General features: G+C 38.8%; 1 protein-coding gene across 4 annotated transcripts in view; it reads right to left on the bottom strand.

The window, feature by feature from the left end:
* The window catches only part of unc5db (unc-5 netrin receptor Db), a 751148-nt gene that overhangs the window by 69553 nt on the left and 667151 nt on the right, over positions 1–14444 (bottom strand). For all 4 annotated transcript variants that reach the window (XM_034171021.1, XM_034171024.1, XM_034171022.1 and 1 more), the window contains one exon: positions 6563–6734. In XM_034171021.1, coding sequence (XP_034026912.1) covers positions 6563–6734 — 172 coding nt within the window. The remainder of the gene's footprint in view (positions 1–6562; positions 6735–14444) is intronic.

Below are 14444 nucleotides of genomic sequence, written 5' to 3'. Positions count from 1 at the left end.
TGACCCTATTCCATGACATTGACCCTATGTGTCTTTTTGCAAGGAATGTTTTTGCAGTTTTTGCTCTATGGCAAGATGCATTAACATCTTGAAAAATGATTTCATCATCCCCAAACATCCTTTCAATTGTCCAAAATATCAACATAAACTTGTGCATTTATTGATGATGTAATGACAGCCATCTCCCCAGTGCCTTTACCTGACATGCAGCCCCATATCATCAATGACTGTGGAAATTTACATGTTCTCTTCAGGCAGTCATCTTTATAAATCTCATTGGAAAGGCACCAAACAAAAGTTCCAGCATCATCACCTTGCCCAATGCAGATTCGAGATTTATCACTGAATATGACTTTCATCCAGTCATCCACAGTCCACGATTGCTTTTCCTTAGCCCATTGTAACCTTGTTTTTTTCTGTTTAGGTGTTAATGATGCCTTTCGCTTAGCTTTTCTGTATGTAAATCCCATTTCCTTTAGGCGGTTTCTTACAGTTCAGTCACAGACGTTGACTCCAGTTTCCTCACATTCGTTCCTCATTTGTTTTGTTGTACATTTTTCGATTTTTGAGACATATTGCTTTAAGTTTTCTGTCTTGACGCTTTGATGTCTTCCTTGGTCTACCAGTATGTTTGCCTTTAACAACCTTCCCATGTTGTTTGTATTTGGTCCACAGTTTAGACACAGCTGACTGTGAACAACCAACATCTTTTGCAACATTGCGTGATGATTTACTCTCTTTTAAGAGTTTGATAATCCTCTCCTTTGTTTCAATTGACATCTCTCGTGTTGGAGCCATGATTCATGTCAGTCCACTTGGTGCAACAGCTCTCCAAGGTGTGTTCACTCCTTTTTAGATGCAGACTAATGAGCAGATCTGATATGATGCAGGTGTTAGTTTTGGGGATGAAAATTTACAGGGTGATTCCATAATTTTTTCCTCAGAATTGAGTGATTCCATATTTTTTTCCTCTGCTTGGTCTAAAAAAGTAACCGTTACTGACTGCCACAATCTTTTTTTCTTGATTTCTTATAGTGTTTCTTAAATCCAGAAAGTTGCCATTTGAAATTACTTTAGTTTTGTGTCATGTCTGTGATCTGCTTTTTTTCTACAAAATTAAACAACTGAATGAACATCCTCCGAGGCCGGTGATTCCATAATTTTTGCCAGGGGTTGTATATACAATTTTAGAGACAGAGGCAAAAAGAACCTGAATAGAAACACAACAGAAAATATAAAAGCAACTAAATGAACATACATCCGTAAAGCTAGGACATCTTTCTACTCATCACTAATTGAAGAAAATAAGAACAACCCCAGGTTTCTTTTCAGCACTGTAGCCAGGCTGACAAAGAGTCAGAGCTCTATTGAGCTGAGTATTCCATTAACTTTAACTAGTAATGACTTCATGACTTTCTTTGCTAACAAAATTTTAACTATTAGAGAAAAAATTACTCATAACCATCCCAAAGACGTATCGTTATCTTTGGCTGCTTTCAGTGATGCCGGTATTTGGTTAGACTCTTTCTCTCCGATTGTTCTGTCTGAGTTATTTTCATTAGTTACTTCATCCAAACCATCAACATGTTTATTAGACCCCATTCCTACCAGGCTGCTCAAGGAAGCCCTACCATTATTTAATGCTTCGATCTTAAATATGATCAATCTATCTTTGTTAGTTGGCTATGTACCACAGGCTTTTAAGGTTGCAGTAATTAAACCATTACTTAAAAAGTCATCACTTGACCCAGCTATTTTAGCTAATTATAGGCCAATCTCCAACCTTCCTTTTCTCTCAAAAATTCTTGAAAGGGTAGTTGTAAAACAGCTAACTGATCATCTGCAGAGGAATGGTCTATTTGAAGAGTTTCAGTCAGGTTTTAGAATTCATCATAGTACAGAAACAGCATTAGTGAAGGTTACAAATGATCTTCTTATGGCCTCGGACAGTGGACTCATCTCTGTGCTTGTTCTGTTAGACCTCAGGGCTGCTTTTGATACTGTTGACCATAAAATTTTATTACAGAGATTAGAGCATGCCATAGGTATTAAAGGCACTGCGCTGCGATGGTTTGAATCATATTTGTCTAATAGATTACAATTTGTTCATGTAAATGGGGAATCTTCTTCACAGACTAAAGTTAATTATGGTGTTCCACAAGGTTCTGTGCTAGGACCAATTTTATTCACTTTATACATGCTTCCCTTAGGCAGTATTATTAGACGGTATTGCTTAAATTTTCATTGTTACGCAGATGATACCCAGCTTTATCTATCCATGAAGCCAGAGGACACACACCAGTTAGCTAAACTGCAGGATTGTCTTACAGACATAAAGACATGGATGACCTATGTAGGACTGCTTTTTTGCATTTACGCAATATCTCTAAAATCAGAAAGGTCTTGTCTCAGAGTGATGCTGAAAAACTAATTCATGCATTTATTTCCTCTAGGCTGGACTATTGTAATTCATTATTATCAGGTTGTCCTAAAAGTTCCCTAAAAAGCCTTCAGTTAATTCAAAATGCTGCAGCTAGAGTACTGACGGGGACTAGAAGGAGAGAGCATATCTCACCCATATTGGCCTCTCTTCATTGGCTTCCTGTTAATTCTAGAATAGAATTTAAAATTCTTCTTCTTACTTATAAGGTTTTGAATAATCAGGTCCCATCTTATCTTAGGGACCTCGTAGTACCATATCACCCCAATAGAGCGCTTCGCTCTCAGACTGCAGGCTTACTTGTAGTTCCTAGGGTTTGTAAGAGTAGAATGGGAGGCAGAGCCTTCAGCTTTCAGGCTCCTCTCCTGTGGAACCAGCTCCCAATTCAGATCAGGGAGACAGACACCCTCTCTACTTTTAAGATTAGGCTTAAAACTTTCCTTTTTGCTAAAGCTTATAGTTAGGGCTGGATCAGGTGACCCTGAACCATCCCTTAGTTATGCTGCTATAGACGTAGACTGCTGGGGGGTTCCCATGATGCATTGTTTCTTTCTCTTTTTGCTCTGTATGCACCACTCTGCATTTAATCATTAGTGATCGATCTCTGCTCCCCTCCACAGCATGTCTTTTTCCTGGTTCTCTCCCTCAGCCCCAACCAGTCCCAGCAGAAGACTGCCCCTCCCTGAGCCTGGTTCTGCTGGAGGTTTCTTCCTTTTAAAAGGGAGTTTTTCCTTCCCACTGTAGCCAAGTGCTTGCTCACAGGGGGTCGTTTTGACTGTTGGGGTTTTACATAATTATTGTATTGCCTTACAATATAAAGCGCCTTGGGGCAACTGTTTGTTGTGATTTGGCGCTATATAAAAAAAATTGATTGATTGATTGATCATCATCATCATCATCATCATAATAATAATAATAATAATAATAATAATAATGATAATCTTCTGATTCACTGCGATCACCATCATAATAATCTGATGAATCACTGCGATCATCATCATAATAATAGTAATCTGCTGCATCACTGTCATCATCATCATAATAATAATCTGATGACTCACTGCAATCATCATCATAATAATAATGATCTGCTGAGTCAATGCCATCATCATAATAATCTGCTAAATCACTGCCATCATCATAATAATAATCTGATGAGTCACTGCGATCATCATCATCATCATCATCATCATAATCTGCTGATTCACTGTGATCACCATCATAAGAATAATCTGCTGAGTCATTTCGATCATCATAATAATCATCTACGCCATCACTGCCATCATCATCATAATAATAATAATAATCTGATGATTCACTGCGATCATCATCATAACATTAATAATCTGCTGAGTCAGTGTCCATTTTACATGAGTGATTACACTGGTCAACAAAATATTTTTTTCTTGCATAGACTTTGAAAATTGATTCAGGATCATTTTGGGGTGCTGAATCCTCTGTCACTATTTTTTTGCAATCTCCATGTTCTGTATTGATGGATTACGCAAAAGGTGCTCATTCACTCACAATTTTGACACCACTAATCATGCACAAAAGCACCTTCAAAAGCATAGGTTTAAACCAGGTTCACAAGATGTGAACAAGAGCTGTTATATCGTTTATGGCAATGAAGAGGTGAGGGAGACTGAAGCTTTTGCGTCAGTGCTTGATATGAGAAATATGTTTTCATATCTCAAAAACATGGTGTGACTGGCAACCCAAATTAGCCAAAATCCTTTGAAAAACTCCATGCAAGAAAAATCATGCTGACCAGTGGTATTTTGATTTTGTGTATAGGTTGTTTTGGGTGGCATGGTGTCTAAGTGGTTAGCACTGTTGCCTCAAAGCAAGGAGGTCATATGATTGTTTCTCGCCTGGTCCTTTCTGTGTGGAGTTTGCATGTTCTCTCCATGTTTGGGTGGGTTCCCTCTGGGTGCTCGGGCTTCCTCCCACCTCCACAGAGGTGAACTGTAAACCTTTAATTTGTCGCAGGTGTGAGTGAGAGTTCAAATGAGTTTGTGCATCTATGATCCTGTTCAGACTGGGGTTGGCAATTTCACTTGAGCGGGTTTCGGGACAAATCCATCTTGAGCCGGATAGGTTTATTCTGAATCTGAACGGTACAAATCAATGGCAAATGGACGGCATTTATATAGCATCAGACACTCAAAGTGCTTTACAATAATGCCTTACATTCACATGCCATCTTCACTGGCTTCCTGTCCCAGTGAGATCAAATTTTAAGGTTCTGCTACTAGCCTATAAAATTCTTCATGGACTGGCACCTCCCTCCCTACCTAGCTGACCTAATTAAACCCTACGTACCGGCTCGGGCTTTATGTTCACAGGGCGCAGGACTACTTAGTGTACCTAGGGTGAATAAGAAGTTTGCGGGTCACAGAGCTTTCTCTTATCGTGCCCCTGTTCTGTGGAATGATCTCCCTGCATCAATAATACAGTCAGATTCTGTATAGACTTTCAAGTCCAGACTTAAGACGCACTTAGTTTCCTTTTCATATGGCTAGCATACTGGCATAGTATGTTTCTATGCTTTTTATTCTTTTAATTCATTTTACTATGAAATGGAGCGAGCCGCGGCCTCAACGTTACCTAAATTCTGTGTCTTTTAGTGAAGCTTAGGGCTAGTGGCCAGCGATCACCTTAGTATTTCTTCTGTTTTTCTTGTTGCTTAATGCTGACAAATTACACTGTATTTGTTGTTTTTCTGATGCCTGATTCTACTTTTTTTCTTTTCTCTCTGTTTGAGGTGCGGCTGCATCCAGACATGGGTGTGGTATCTGTTCTGGAAACCGTCTTTTGCATCAGCAGCTTTTCCTGTATATTCGTTGTGTGAATTGTTTTGTAATTCGTGTCTGTAGCATGGCCCAAGCAGACGGTCACCCCTTTGAGTCTGGTCTGCTTGAGGTTTCTTCCTCAGAGGGAGTATTTTCTTACCACTGTTGCTCTGGGGGTTGGTAAGGTTAGACCTTACTTGTGTGAAGTGACTTGAGGCAACCCTGTTGTGATTTGGCGCTATATAAATGAAAATAAATTAGAATGAGATTTAAAATTCACCCCGATATCAGGGTGCTGCCACACAAGGTGCTCACTACACACCGGGAGCAATTAGGGGATTAAGGACCTTGCCCAAGGGCCCTTAGTGATTCTCTCGTCAGGCTGGGATTTGAACCAAGGATCCTCTGGTCTCAAGCCCAACACTTAACCACTACTTGACCATCACCTCCCCTACAAATCAGATTTAAGCCGGACTGTTTCTCTAAGGTGGGTTGAGCCAGATTTGAGTGGGATTTGCAAAGGTCTGAAGGCAAATGTGGCTAAAATATAGCTACTTGGGGATGATGACGTCAAACTCCCTCACTATGTCCGTGCACACACACCGTCCTCCCCACTGTGGCTGCAGCAGTGAGGACAGCATACAACTTTCTTTCCCTGCAGTGCCTTCTCTCCAAGAAAATGCACCGGGTGTGTTCCCTTCCGTGTGTCACACACGTCCAGATCACACACCCATGCTGTCATGTCCAGATACACACACACACACACACACACACACACACACACACACACACACACACACACACACACACACACACACACACACACACACACACACACACACACACACACACACACACACACACACACACACACACACACACACACTTTCGCACTCTCACTTCCAGACATCAGTTTCGGCTTGAGTCTGATTGAGTTTGTGTCGGATGAGCCGCATTTGAAAATCAGAAAGCATTCCGGACTGAATCTAGCTCAAGCCAGATTGCCAACCCCCGGTCTGAGCAGGACCTGTGTGTGTCAGCACCTCGATGGCCTGGCAGCCTGCTCACCCACTGACTGTTGGTATAGGCTCCAGTCCTCTGTGACATTAGGTGGGTTCAGAAAATGGATACAAAATCAATGTATCTGCAAATCAAAATCATTTATGGTGGTTTTATTCTGTCAGGTATGAATATTAAACTTTGGTGGATTTCTTGTGACACTGAACAGCCACTGAGAAAATGAAAACCAATGTGAGCAACACGCCTCGGCTGAGCCCGGCAGGGATGTGTGGAATGTACTTGACAGGTGTGTAGTCACAGCACTCACCTCCCATTTACTGTCCTGGGTTTTCCTCTTGAGCTGGATGTTCCAGTTCTCAGAATCCACTTCAGCGCAGTGAGGTATAGTCATGGCCACCGGGTAGAAGAGGTCCAGGCCCGGAGGACCATACGTCACCTCTGGACCCAGTAGGATTTCGCAGCCTTCTGGTGTTTGAACACTGAGTGTGCCATAAACCACATAGAGACACAGAGACAAAAAGAAAGTGACACAATGTACAAGACACAAGGAAAGAAGTGTCATCCTGCAGAGTAAAGGCTCAGACTGAGGGTTCATGCAGTGAAGCAGCAGCAGAATGACTCTGCAATGATTCTCTCACATGTACATCAACAATGATGCGGTAGTTGTTATCGTAATGCTATTGCAATATTGCTGCAAATGTAATCACAGCGCAGCGCGTAGTATGTGTGATTACAAATGTGGCACCATAGTTTCTTGTTTGTCTTTACTGCTGACAAGCACATACACACATCTACACTGTGCATCAGCTGCCAAAAGTCTTGCAGCTAACATGCGAGTAGTTTGCACCTCATCAACAATTTCTGAATATTTTTAACACCCTTAAGTGTTAACTCTGCACCTGTTATGACTTCAGTACAGTTCGAAATAACGGCAGGCATTTTGTTGCACTTGCAAGATAATTTGATGATGTGTACTGTGCAAGTGCTTTGCAGCAGGAACTAGGAATCCAAGATACTTAATATTGAGCACCTTATTTTCCTGACTAAAAGTCATTTTTATTTTTTTCACTAGTTTTTTTTGGGTCCTATGACTTATACTTTGAAGCGACACACAGTGGTTTGCAAAAGTATTCAGCTCCTTGGTATTTCACACATTTTAATTTGATTATGGCATTTCAGATACATAAAGTAAATGAGGCTTCTCAATATAAAAATTTCTAAAATTATCTTCTTTAGACACAAACTGAAAACACATCTCTACAACTTGATAGAAATTAATTAAAAATATAAAAGCCAAGATGATGGGCTGCATAAGTAATCAGCCCCTTTGGTATAATACCTGTAAATAATCAGTTTTATTGCCAGTTTTCTTCAGACAAGTCAGGAGATGGATACATGAACATTTCCAAGTCACTGAATATGTCTTGGACTTTATTTACATCAGTTATGAAGAAATACAAACAGTATGGCACTCTATGCTAAATCTGTGTGGAGTAGACAGTTCTCAAAAACTGAGTGACAGTGCAAGAAGGAGAACAGTGAGGAAAACCACCAAGACACCCAGACAACCCAGAAAAAGTTTTAGGCTTCTGTGGCTGTGTTTGGAGAAATTGTGCACACTGCAAATTCTGCATTTTGTATCTCCAGTTATAAAGCTTCATGATGAAGTGATATAGAGGAGGGTCTTCTTTCGCTAAAACATCAAATCAAGGCTTGCATCTCAGATATACCTTCTGGCAAATTGTAGGTGAACTTTCAGGTCTTCTTTTTAAGAAAATCATCCTCCGCTCCACTTCATCATGAAGCTGTATAACTAGGGATATACAGTAAAATCCAAAACTTGCACTGTACACAATTTCTCCAATCACAGCCACAGAAGCATATAACGTCTTCTGGGTTGTCTAGGCGTCTTGGTGGCTTTGCTCACTCTTCTCCTTCTTGCACAATAACTCAGTTTTTGAGAACTGTCTACTCCACACAGATTTACCATAGAATGCCATACTGTTTGTATTTCTTCATAATTGATGTAAATAAAGTCCAAGACATATATTCAGTGACTTGGAAATGTTCATGTATCCATCCCCTGACTAGTCTGAAGAAAACTGACATTAAAACTGATTATTTACAGCGATTATACCAAAGGGACCCATTACTTATCCATCCCGTCATCTTGGCTTTTATATTTTTAATTAATTTATATCAGGTGGTCGAGATTTACTTTTAGTTTGAGTTTAAGAAAGATAATTTTGGAAATTTTTGTATTGAGAAGCCTGGTTTACTTTTTGTTTTTGTAATGCCATAAACAAATGAAAGTGTGTGAAAGACCAAGTGGCTGAATACTTTTGCAAGCCACTAAAAATGAAAAAATACTGTATCATCATCTATGGCCACAAGATGGCACCATCTACACATATGATACGCTGCTCCTGTATAGTGATCTGAAAAAGATACAGTAATCCATACTCTCGAGCAGAAGGTGGAAGTAAAGCACCATTAAGCTGGATGCCAACCAATGTAACACAAGAATAAGAAGAAAATCTGAATGAGAAGGACGTGCTGGGTGAGTAAAATAAATAAATAAATCATACTGAAAGACCAAACTGTGGAATAAAGAGAAGGAATATAACCATCATACTTCTCAGTGCTTCACTTGTTTAGATTGTGTGGTACAGCCAGCACAGTAACAAGCAGAACATCTAGCCTAAGGTAAGGCTACCTATAATGTATTAAATATGTATAGGAGTTTTAAAATGTTTATTTACATTTAGAGGAAGACACTGAGACTTCTTGACATCAGTGCGTGAATGTGAGTCACACTGTATGTCACTTTGAACAAATGTTTGTGCTGTAGTATATCTCACTAAAACATTTTTCAGGGCTTTAAAAGGTTTGCTGTGTGTTCCGTTCAGTATAATTGCTGATATTGTTCATTTTAATGAAAACCGGACTTTATGAAATCTGGTGAAAAGGCTGGATCGGGTCTGGAAAAGATAACTCGGTAGATAAGATGTGGTGGATGTGGATAAATGTATGGAGGCTTTTTCTTAATGTCGTAAGATAACGTGTATTCTTAATGAGTGTCCTTGCCTTCTGACATTTTGTCTGAGTTTGCTTCCATGAATTGCACAATGATCCTATTAAAACGTAAGGCAATGTGTGTGTGATTGAACTAAGATCAAATGAAAATTCAATCATTTTCATTCTTTGTATTGCTGTGAGTGTTGGAAGATAGTGTGGAAAGTAGAATACGAAAGTGTGAGGGAATAAAAAAGATTCTGAGAGTGTGACAATGAAAAAGGATTTTTTTTAAATCCAACTGGACCTCCAAGGGCTTAATATAATTTATTTTATTTTATTTATTTTGAATTTCATTAACAGTACAGATGATATAAGACAGTGTAGTCCCTTTCAATTTGTTTTAACCATTGTGATCAAAATTCACCTTGTCTGGAAACATTTCATGATTTTGACCGATGTGGGTTAAAATACAGAAACAGGATGCCAAGACTCACTTTTTTCAACTGCAACTGAAGTAAGGATCCCCCTTGGCTCAGGAGAAAAATAAAACAAACAAACAAACAAACAAACAAACAAAAAAACTATATATAAACTGTGCCCTCAGATTCATAACCCATGCCCACACTTTTGGGAAACTGTATACACAGAGTAGCAAGACAATAAATACACACATAATAAAGACAATGTTACACAATGAAACCTGTAAAATATCCAATTAAATTCCAAGGCATCAACACAAAAGAACAAACGACAAAAAGGAAACCATTAAATCTACCCTTAAATATGAATACATTTCACTTACGAGGCAGACAGAGTTTCGTTGGCTCCGTGAATATCTGTAGATGAAAACTATGACGAATGTGTGTGAAAATATTAGAAAACAGTTTGGCTACACCGTGTGCACAGTTAACAAAACTGTGGGAATGGATTATGTATCTGAGGGCAGAATTTTCACATAAAAGTTTGCCAATGTTTATCAATGGGAATACTAATATATTCTCATAGCTTTAATAAAATCTGTTTATTTTTCCTAGTTATCTGCAAGACCTCACTGAGCAAATTTGCAATATTTGCCGTGGAATTTCCAACAATAAAATGAGCTGTAATTGGTATCCCAGTGCAAAGTGTGTGTGTGTGTGTGTGTGTGTATATATATATATATATATATATATATATATATATATATAATTAGGGGTGTAACGATACATAAAAATCACGGTTCGGTATGTACCTCGGTTCTGAGGTCACGGTTCGGTTCATTTTCTGTACAGTATGTGAACAAAATGCAAAACCTAATTTTGCTTGTTGTTTAAACCATCAATTTATTGTAACATTCTACAAACAGGAAAATAAAAAAAGCAAAGTGCTGCCTGGTAATAAGTTAAATAAAATGTTCTCAAATAAATGACAAATGTATGAAATATTATAAAAAACAAAATCCTAGTAAACAGCTTTTAACAAAACCTTTCCACAAGTAAAGAGCAGAACAATGGTTCCAGCATAAAGCCTTGTTCAATTTTATTCTACCTATATTCATCACATCATATCATATTTTTTTTTGCCAGAAAAATGAACTTGTACAAAACTGTCACACTCCATAAGGGTTTTTTTTTAAAAGAGAATTAATGTTAACTTTTGTACAATTTATTTTATTTTCTATCTCTTTCTATGAACTGTTCATTTAATGTTTGTTAATATATCTTTTTAAATAAAGTTTTGAAAACAAAAACATTGTGGGAGATGCAAAAAGTGAGTAAAACCACCTTAAAAATATTTAGAACCACAAATAAACTTGACTCTTGGTTTGTTTATTTATTTTGGCATTAAAATTATCCATCACTTATTAAAATAAAATAACTTCTCAAGGCCAGGGCTTCTCAAAGTCTGGGGACTATTTAGTCACAGCGCGGCAAACGAGGTCAGTAGGCTGAGCGAGTCTGAGTGAGGAGAACTGTAGATAACCCTCCACTCAGCGGTTTACGGCTGCTGCAGGCAGCGAGGAGGGGGAGACCCGCTGCCAGTCGGTGACAACAGAGACTTTCACTTTCAGTCGCCAAACATTAGAAAACTCCGGTAACACCAGGAAAAGTAGCTAGATTTGTCGCTAGTCGCATTTGAGAAAAGAAGTCGTCAAGAGGGTTTGGAAAGTTGCCAGATTTAGCGAAAAAGTCGCTAAGTTGGCAATACTGAATGGAAACACATGCAACGCGAACTCACCCGTGCACAGTCCTGTACTGAACCGAACATCCCGTACCGAAACAGTTCAATACAAATACATGTACCGTTACACCCTTATATATAATTATACATGTATTGTTATTTACATTAATTATTAAGATCCTACTGTCTTACTTCAATTTTTGCATGTTCAATAAAGCCCCGCTATCAATCAGTCAATCAGTCATAAACAATATTTCTGATAAAGAGTTTTAAACAAGAGTGAAAGTTAGCTTTGAGTTAGTGGAAGATAGCGTGAACGCTAATGTCTGCAAAATCACTTGTAAATCACTTCAGAGGCATTACCAGGTTACAAAAACAGCATTTCCAGTTTTAGAAGTGTTTATTTCTCGCCAACATTTACATAATATATGACAAAAAGGTTATATTTAAACACAAACAAAGCGGTTAGCAGTTAGCTACAGCAGGAATTGATGTTACCACACTAACATCCTCTAGATGTCTTGTAAATCACTCCATAGGTGTTATCAGGTTACATAAACAGCTTTTCTAGTTTTGGAAGTGTTTATTTCTCACTAGCTTTTACGTAATATTTGATAAAGGTGTTATATTTAGGCAAAATGAAGCGAAGTTAGCAGCTAGTGACACCAGGAAGTGATGTCACCATGCTAACGTCCGTGAGATCATACTATGTGCCTTTTTAACCTCTTAAAATACTTCTTAAAATACATTCAGGGTAGCCATCGTTGAACTTCTCCAAGGTCTGTGTCCCAAGAATGTTCCCTGTCAATTTGAAGACTCAGGCAGTAATAGGACTGGACTTATGCTGAACACAGATGGAGGAATGGGCAGATGGACGGACGGACAGATGCAAAGTCTTCACAATACTTCATGGGCATATTTGATGGCCTTGTGTAAAAATCACAAGGGACGCTACCTTTAAGGGCTTTGATTTCTATCCATATTCTAGTCATTGATGACCCTTGTTAAGTCTGCCTGTGTGCTTGTGCTTATGTATGTCATATAAAAAGAATGATTCAAAAGAACAACTGAAAAGAAGTGAGAACAAATAAACGATCTTGTGGGACTGCAGCTCTGGGTTTGACTCAGGTTGAAGTTATAGCTGCACAGCTACAGCCGCCAGTAAAACTCAGTGCGATATACCATAAAGTTGGCGTCTGCTCATTAAAAGCAGCTTACACCAAAGCAGTCTTAATAGATGGTGGTGGTTTTAGGGGGAAAAAAAAGGGCAGGCTGGGATCAGGATAGTTTAGAGTGGTGCCTGGGAAAATCTCTATAAGCTTGTATCAGTCATCAGAGATCAGAGAGCTGATTTGTTAGGACTTCCTCCCAGAATGAGAAGTGATTCACGGTCGTCATGGGAGCAGCAGCTTCAGGCTACAATAGGGTGCCAAATTACTTTAAACTAACAGAGTTAAACGGAAAGTCTAACAAGGTAGAAGAAGCACAGCAGCTACATGGTCAAGTACAGTTCAATGCAATAAGACAAAGAACGCACAATTTCCTGTTGTGTGAGCCTCCGCTAGGGTAGATACTAGATACAGGCAGGTAGATATGTTGTTGTCACTTTGTTTGTTTGTTAACAGGAAGGGATGTCCCGATCATTCCCCCCCTTTCCCAATCGGAGTCATTTAATATGGAGTATTATATAATGGCTGAGTGGATCCTTGTCATTTGATTGGTGGCTAGTATGTCATCTGACATGGATTATTCATACCATTTGCCGTTGTGTTTCATTTACCGTGCAATAGTTCTTTTTAGTGTGCAGTATTGGTGCTATATAAAATGTGCTATTGCATGCCCCGACCACCACGCGCACTCACACTACCTGGAGTGGCGTATATCTAAATATGGCAGAGTTTGTTTTGCTGGCGGATGACGACTTGAAGGAGCTAATTGACGCTGCTAATTCTTCTAACACAAAAAAAAAAAACCAAACAAATCCACTACTCTGGAAGTCGTCTGGAGGCATGAAGAGCTGGTAGGATGAAAATCTGGACAAATTTCTGATGTGATTTTTCGCTGGACCAAGGAACTACACAGTCTTTTTTTTTTTTTGGAAGTACACAAAGTCAGTGCTCAGCATCATGGACTACATCATTGCAATTATTATCTAACTGTTTTTCCGCTTATTGAGTGTTGTTATAAGGAAAGGTGATGTAACACAGTGGTAAACATACCACGGTCCCAGCTTTTTTGAAATGTGTTACATGCATCCATTTCAAAATGAGCAAATATTTGCACAAAAACAATAAAGTTGATCAGTTTGAACATTAAATATCTTGTCTTTGTGGTGTATTCAGTTGAATATAGGTTGAACAGGATTTGCATATCATTGCATTCTGTTTTTATTTACATTTTACACAATGTCCCAACTTCATTGGAATTGGGGTTGTAGGTCAGAAATGTAGTAGTAAAATGCTAACACTACTAGTGACTGAATTATGTTTTGTTAAAAACACATTAGTTCTCATTATTGTTATTATTAAAAAAAAAAAGTCTGGAACATGATTGGTAGTATGTCCAAAGCAGATGGTCATCCCGCTGAGTCTGGTCTTCAATTTCAATTTTCAATTTATTTTCATTTATATAGCACCAAATCACAACAGAGTTGCTTCAAGGCGCTTCACACAAGTAAGATCTAACCTTACTAACCCCCAGAGCAGCAGTGGTAAGGAAAAACTCCCTCTGAGGAAGAAACCTCAAGCAGACCAGACTCAAAGGGGTGACCCTCTGCTTGGGCCATGCTACAAACATAAATTACAGAACAATTCACAAAACAAATATGCAGGAAATGCTGTTGGTGCACAGGACAGGAGGATCTCCAGCACAAATACCACACCGATCTCTGGATGGAGCTGCACCTTAAACAGAAAGAAAAAACAGAATCAGGCATTGGCAAGACAAGAAATACAGTGTAATTTGTCAGCATTAAACAACAAGAAAAACAGGAAATACTAAAGTGATTGCCG

This window comes from Thalassophryne amazonica, chromosome 5, assembly GCF_902500255.1.
Source record: "Thalassophryne amazonica chromosome 5, fThaAma1.1, whole genome shotgun sequence".
Classification (NCBI taxonomy): Eukaryota; Metazoa; Chordata; class Actinopteri; order Batrachoidiformes; family Batrachoididae; genus Thalassophryne; species Thalassophryne amazonica.
The sequence above is the reverse complement of the archived record's forward strand: the minus strand, read 5'-3'. Positions and strand labels throughout refer to the sequence as shown.